This window comes from Psammomys obesus, unplaced genomic scaffold, assembly GCF_907164565.1.
Source record: "Psammomys obesus unplaced genomic scaffold, mPsaObe1.curated_primary_1811, whole genome shotgun sequence".
Lineage (NCBI taxonomy): Eukaryota > Metazoa > Chordata > Mammalia > Rodentia > Muridae > Psammomys > Psammomys obesus.
The window spans coordinates 1,046,883-1,054,173 of record NW_026596158.1 but is presented as its reverse complement, the minus strand read 5'-3'; the positions used below and the strand labels follow the sequence as shown (position 1 = coordinate 1,054,173).

General features: G+C 58.3%; 1 protein-coding gene across 2 annotated transcripts in view; it reads right to left on the bottom strand.

Moving 5' to 3' along the window:
• Lrfn1 (leucine rich repeat and fibronectin type III domain containing 1) overlaps window positions 1–7,271 on the bottom strand; it is a 14,280-nt gene extending 7,009 nt beyond the window's left edge. The window contains exons 1-4 of one of the 2 annotated variants that reach the window (XM_055594934.1): window positions 6,654–7,271; window positions 5,743–5,775; window positions 2,429–2,483; window positions 407–1,852 (exon numbers count right to left, since the gene is read on the bottom strand). In XM_055594934.1, the coding sequence (XP_055450909.1) occupies window positions 407–1,815 (1,409 nt within the window). In that variant the 5' untranslated portion in view covers window positions 1,816–1,852; window positions 2,429–2,483; window positions 5,743–5,775; window positions 6,654–7,271. Of the gene's footprint in view, window positions 1–406; window positions 1,853–2,428; window positions 2,484–5,742 lie in introns of both variants that reach the window. The other variant, XM_055594933.1, reaches the window with a different exon arrangement.
• Between the last annotated feature and the right edge of the window lie 20 nt (window positions 7,272–7,291).

Here is a 7,291-nt window from a genome sequence, read left to right as displayed (position 1 = left end):
GGCTCTACCACTGAGCCACACCCCAGCCCCTCACTGGGGGATTCTAGACAAGGCTCTATCTCATTATAACGTAGCTACATTTCCAGCCCTCTTTTTTTTCTACTTTTTGAAGGTTGAGACAGAGTGTCTCCAAGTCGTCCAGGCCAGCCTTGTCCTTGCAATCCTCCTGCCTCGGCTTCTCAAAGGCTGGAATAACACGCCTGAAGCCCCAGGCCCTGCTCCCTGCTGTAACTCCACTGCCTGGCCCTGCACTGGGGCTCATGTTAAGTGTTCCACAAACATCTCCTAAGTGCAAGAAACACAAAGGAAAAAAAAAATGTAGGCAACTACAGACCCACCCAGAGCTTGAACTAAGCAAGGTCGGGGGGGGGGGGAGGTGGGAGGGCAGCTGAGGGGACACACTCACCTGTAGACCAGGGAGTCATCCGCAGAGCTGTTGTATTGCACTTGGTACATGCGGATGCCGGGCACCGGCCTCTGGGCTGGCCAGCGGATGAGCACGGAGCTGGACGTGAGCTCAGCGGCCACCAGCCTGCGCTCCGCGGCCGAGTCGTTGGCACCGGGTCTGCCCGGTGTGGCGATGTCCGAAGAGCCCGGCTCCGTGAGGGGCGGCGGGGCGGCGGGCGGGGGCGCCATCAGGGGCAGCGGCACCACGCACACCTCCACGGGCGCCGTGGCCTCCCCCGCCGCGTTGGACGCTATGCAGGTGAAGGTCCCGCTGTCCCTCAGGGTGGTGATGGTCACGTCCAGCGTCCCGTCCCCGCGGACCCGAGTCCGGCTGGAGTTCCCCAGCAGCCGCCCGTCGGGGGCTACCCAGTGCACCACGGGCTCGGGGTCGCCCACGGCCCGGCAGCGCAGGCTGACGGCCTGGCCCTCCACCACCAGGGCGCGGCCGCCTGCCTGGCGCGTGATGAGCGGGGGCTCGCACAGGAACTCCTCCTCGGGGATGGACCAGAAGTAGCGGTCGGTGAGGTGCTCGGGCGTGGCGCACGTCTCCAGGTCGTCCTCCCTGGTGAGGCGCCGCAGCCAGAGCAGCTCGCAGTTGCAGTGCAGCGGGTTGCCCCCGAAGCTGACGGTGAGCGGCGTGGGCGGCTTGGGGCCCGCCCCCTGGGACCGCAGGAAGAGCCCGTCGGGGGGCAGCTTGTGCAGCCGGTTGGACGTCATGTCCAGGCGCACGAGCTTGTGCAGCTGCACGAAGGTGCCCTCGGCGATGTGGTCGATGAGGTTGTGGTCCAGCGTGAGCGTGTTGAGGTTCACCATCTGGCCCACCGCCTCCCAGGGCAGCGCCTCCAGGTTGTTGTAGGACAGGTCCAGGTCCTCCACGGTGGCCAGGAAGGCGTCGAAGGCCGCCGACTCCACCCTGCGGATCTGGTTGTTGCCCAGGATGAGGTGGCGGAGGTTGGCCAGGCCGCGGAGCTGGTCCCCGCGCACCTCGGCCAGGCGGTTGCTGTCCAGGTGCAGGGCGCGCAGCGCGCGGAGGTCGGCGAAGGCGCCCGGCGCCACCTGGCCGATGGTGTTGCGGGACAGGGTGAGGTGGACCAGGCTGGTCATGTTGGCGAAGTCCCGGCGGCGCACGGCGGCGATGAAGTTGTCAGTGAGCCGCAGCTCCACCACGCGCCGGTCGATGGCGGGCGGCACGAAGAGCAGGCCGGTCTTGGCGCACAGCATGGTCAGCGTGGGCGCCACGTTCTGGCAGATGCAGCGGCCCGGGCAGGGCTGGCCGCGAGACGCGCCTGCCCAGAGCAGCAGGAGAAAGGGGAGAGCGGCGGGCGGCGGCGGCGAGAGGAGCCCGGAGGAGAAGGGGCCCGGAGCCATGGTGCAGGGGCGTGGCAGCGCGAGCGGCGGGTGAGACCTGGGCGGGAGGGAGACGGTCAGCCAGGCTGGCCCACCACGCCTGCGGCCCGCCACGAGCTGCTGAAAGTCAGCCTGGATCCTTCAGCTTCCGACGGGTGGGTTCTGGACAAGGGTACGTACGTGGCCATCTTCCAGTTTATTTTATTTTATTTGACAGGTTTCACTATGTAGCCTGGACTGGCCTGGAGCTCGCCTTGTAGGCCAGGCTAGCCTTAAACTCATAGATCAGCCCGCCTCTACCTCTCTCCCCCCCAGTGTTTCTTTCCTTTTCTGAAATCGTTTTCTGTACATCCCAGGCTGGCTTTGAACTCGTAATATCCCCATATAATGCCTCCCAGGTGCTAGGATCACAGATCTGGGCCCAAACACCCAGATCCGATTACAAACTTTGCACAGTAATTGGCGGATCAGCCCTGAGTTACTCTGAAGTGTCCTCTCCTCCCACGCCGGTGGGCTCCCCAACTCCCCATGACCTCCCCGACCATCAGATGCTCTGAAACCGCCAGTGGCTGAGGCTTACGACCAAGGATGTCAAATACACACTCTTAGTTCAAACTCCAGATGTGGCACTTACTAGCTGTGTGACCCCGGGCAAGCGTCTGAACCTCTCGGAATCTCGGTTTCTTCATCTGTAGAACAGAGAGAGGAGACAGGCTTTTACTTTGGTCAGGATGATGTACACGCATGAGCACGGCCGTCAGAACAGCGCCTGGCAGGCAGGATGGACGGAGCACGTGCTGACCATCATCAGCTGCAGCAGCCCCTCGTGCCCGGTGATGGCAAGCGTGGAACAGCGCGCCTCGGTAAGGGCGAGCGCCCTCGTTCTAAATATTATTATTACTAATAGGGTGCGTGTGTGGCAGGGTCAGAAGACAACTTTGTGAAACTGGTTCTTTTGTTCCATCCTCACGTGGCCTCTGGGAATCGAACTTAGGCTGCTGGGCTTGTACAGCAAGCCCCTTCACTCGCTAAGCCGTCTTGTTGACCTGCAAGTGCTTCACAATCAAACACAGTCAAGTAAAAGTTCTGGGTCCCTTGTTCACCAACTCTAGGAGACCACAGTAATGAGTCCCACACCTGGGCCATGGTTTCTCTATTTTCCTTCCTTTTTAAAATTTTTGTTGTTACTTTTCACTTCTTTGAGGCATGGTGGTATTATGATGTAGCCCAAGCCTTCCAGGCAGTACTTTTGTTGTTGTTGAGATGGGGTCTTACTCTGTGGCACAGGCGGCCTTGAACTCACAGAGATCCACCTGCTTCTGCCTCCCAAGTGCTGGGATTAGAGGAGTGCGCCACCACCCATCTTGTTCTTTTTAATTTTGTTTGTTTTGTTTTCAAGACAGGTTTCTCTGTGTGGCCCTGGCTGTCCTGGAACTTGCTCTGTAGATCAGGCTGGCCTGGAAATCACAGAGATCCACCTGCCTCTGCCTCCCGAGTGCTGGGATTACAGGCGTGCCCTGCTACTGCCTGGCCATCTGGTTCTTTAAGACAGGATAGTATATACAGCATGCTGGTCTAGAGCTTGCTATACAGTTGACGCTGGCCTTGAACCCTTGATCCTTCCAAGTGCTGGGATTACAGGTGTGTGGCACCACACCCAGAATGGCCAAAATGTCCTCACTTTGTATATTAAAACAATACCCTCTTCACTGAGTTTACCCATGGGAACCACTGAATGCGAGGCCTAGCACACAGGGAGCCCTCAGTGAGCGTTACGGCCTCCTTCCTAAGTTGGTGAACAAAAAGCAGAAGAGGTAAGGAAGAGCTAAGAAAAAGCACCAGTTTCCCATCTCGGTCTGAGGAGGTCCTCCTCTGAGCACGGCTCCTTTCCAGGCTGCTCTGGGCTCCCGAGCTGGGCTGCCTAGCACCAGCGGTAGACACACAGGAGGCCCATACATGCCTACAGGCGCACGCGTGTGCACACACACTATGCTCTGCTCCAGGCAAAGCCTTCCGGCGGGGATTCCCCTCCAGCAGCTGCGGCCCAGGACATGTCACTTCCCATCAAAACACAGGGTGGGAGGGGGGTTAAAGAGGAAAGGATGGGAAGGGGGCGTCCTCAAGGCTGCTCTCATCCCACCCTGCCCTGTACCCCAGCCCCTGCTGACCAACCTCCGAGGAATCTAGGTGAGGCAGCAGCCATACGTGACCTTGATCTTTTTACCCAGGGGAAGGAGAATGGGACCGAGAAAGGCTGAGAGAATCAGAAAGAAGCCAAGTGGGGAGGAGTGGACGGGTAGAGAGAACAACTGAAAGAGAGCAGAGCAAAAGAGAAAGAGCTTCCCAGGGTAAAGTAGGTTCCAGGTATGGCTCAGCAAAACATGGCCTAGAACCCCAAAGTGAGGGGCTGGGGTGTGGCTCTGTGGTAGAGCCCCTGCCTAGAATCCCCAGTAAGGGGCTGGGGTGTGGCTTAGGGTGGCATGCTTGGCTAACATGCTTGAGGCCTTGGGTTCCCTCCCAGCACTGCCAAAAGGGGACAGCCAGGTATGGTGACAGACACCTATAATCCCAGCACTCAAGAGGTTGAGAGATGTAGACAAGCCTGAGCTACACATAGAAACCCTCTCTCAAGCAACCAAGGAGGAGATGAGAAGACAGGTAACAGTGGAACAAAGAAAAAGCAAAAGAAGGAAACACAGAAAAAAGACTGAGGCAGAGTGATGAAAGAAGGGGGAGGAGGCAAGCAGAGGAAAGAGAGAGTTAGGGGAGCAAAAAGGAGGAAGAAAGAGACAGACAGGAGTGGGGCTGAAGAGAGAAACTGAGGCAGAGCCAGGGCAGCCGAGCAGCTCTGGGCACCCACCCCAAATTTGCCTTCCACTCCCTCTAGGCTGTTGTCCTGTACCCCGGCCTCCACTATTCGGGGTTCCGGCAGGGCACCTGCTTGCTTTGGGTTTCTAGGGCCCAGAACCCTGTTCTGTGAAACAGGGGCGGAGTTTGTCCTCACACAGCACAGCAGCGGGGACTCGTTGGTAAGACAGCTTCGATGAGAACAGCCCGGGATTACCCAAAGGCCTCTCGGCACCACCAGTCACAGCCCATCCCCCTGCCAGGGGGCACAGCCCAGGTCCCAGTTGTGTGTTGCTCCGGCGAAGTGGCATCCCCTGTTTGTGTCTCCCTGTGCTCACCTGTGACAATGATGGCACCCAGCTACCTCACAGTACTTCGGAGAAAGGCTCAGTGAGAATATCTAGTGACACGGTTAGCTTAGCCTCAGACTACATAAATGCCACATAAATGTTTGATGATGCTGAGAGAGAGACAGAGAGACAGAGAGGGGGAGAGACAGACAGACAGACAGAGAAAGAGAAAGATACAGAGAGAGATTCTGGGAATGGAACCCAGGGCCCTTGTGCATGCTATGGAAATACTCTACAGCTAAGCCACGCCCCCCAGTCCCTCACTGATGGATTCTAGGCAAGTGCTCTACAAGCAAGCTAAATCATCCTTTTTTCTTTCTTTCTCCTCTTCCTTCTTCTCCTCTTCCCCTTCCTGAAACTGGGTTTCACTGTACAGCCCAAGCTGGCATCCAACTCACAACTCTCTTCTGAGTGCTGGGATGACAGGCCTGTACCACCAGCTGACAGAGGTTATTTCAGGCCTAGAAACCCTCGTGGAGCCTTACTGACTGAAGGGGACTCTACTTTCCTGAGCACCTGACCTATCTTGAAAGATGCCATGACCTGACATCTGAGGCCCCTCCGAGCCTCCCTGCTGCCCTGTCATGAGCCTTTACCCAACTACGATTCTCATAGGCTTATCTCCACACTTCAGTGGGAGTGGACACCTGTCTCCCTGGACACCCCCCCTTAGGCGGAGCCCCGGCCTGGGCTGGCTCACAGCACGCCTTCTCACCCCACCCTCTTCCCTAGCCCGAGGCGCTTTACTCACCTCTCTTCAAAGAGTCAGGGCCTGGGCCGGATCCTGCAAAGGAGCAAAGCGAAGTTAGCACCAGCGGTTCCTAAAGTTCCTAACCTCGGAGCCCACACCAGCCAAGGGAGTCCCTCCTGCTATAGCATAGCCAGCCGTAGGAGACCGTGCCCCAGGACCGTTCACCCTCCACAGCCCAGGAGTCCAGGATGGGAGCCTTGCCCTCCGGGTGTCAGGAGCCCTGGGCCCGTCTGCCCGCTACAGCTGGCTTCTGAGTTCAGAATTCACCCGCTCCTCCCGGCAGCCCGGGAGTCTACATTCCCACGCTCCTCTTACTAGGCTCGGGAGCCGGGACCAGACACCTTATCCTGAAGAACTCAGGAGTTCTCGTAAGGGCTCCCCAGCTTCGAAGACATGAGTGCCATCACATTTACACCGACGGACCCACAGGGTCCACCTGATCCCAGCCCAAGCTCACGGGGCACACCAGTCCCGTCTGGGAGCTGCCTATCAGTGTCCTGCCTCCAGGACACTGAGCCCAGGGTACTGTCACATCTGTGTTCCAGCACTACAGACTACACCTTGACGTGCCCCTGGCCACACTTGCTAGACCCAGAAGTAGGGTCAGTTTTGCGCCCATCGCACAGATACATGTATCTTGCACATACAGGCCTAACCATGTAGAACCTGGTCCCCAGAGACCAAAGTAGGCAAGGACTCCCAAGACAGACACACACCCTCAAGGCCGACATAGCTGTATATACCACACACGCACGAACACACGCGCACACACACACAGAGGCTATCTCTTGCACACTCACAGACGTACAGATACAAAAAATCCCACGTGCCCCCTAAGAGACAACCAGACACCTGCATCTACGTAGCCCTTGCACACTTGACACGCAGCGGCTCACACACATAAGACTCACCTGTACAGTGAAAGATACCTAGGTGCACACTCTTACACACCCAAACACATGCATGCAACTTCACACATTCCCCCGTGCATACCGCAGATAAAACACCAACAGACACCGAACGCACACACATACACAGGGCCGCTAGCACAAACACACACCGTCAAAGCTGAGCGCCATGAACAAGCACACAGGCACATTGTAGACGCGCCGAGAGGCCCGCTCATCACAGACACACTCACGCCACAGTCCCGTGAGGAACCGGCACACTTGTAAATGCACACAAAATACCAGAGCACCGAGCACAGCCGGCTCCACACTCACTGGGCCCTGCCCCACCTACTTCCCAGGCCAAAGCCATCTTCACACCCCTGCCAGTCCCTTTTGCACCCTGCCCCCCAAAGAACCAGACACAAGCCAGGGCCAAAGGTCGAAGTTCAGCAGGCGGGACACGGTGGGGATGGGAAGAGTCCAATCCTGGCCCCCACCACATCCTGCCACCAGAAACCCCAGAGCTTCCCCAGCCTCGCCACCAGCCACCAACACACAGCCACCGGGGCCCTATCTGCGGATGCCCGGCAGGTGGGGGAGTCAGGGTGGGGTGCGGTGGGGAGGGCCAGGTCGTCAACCCCACCCTCCCCTCGCCGGCC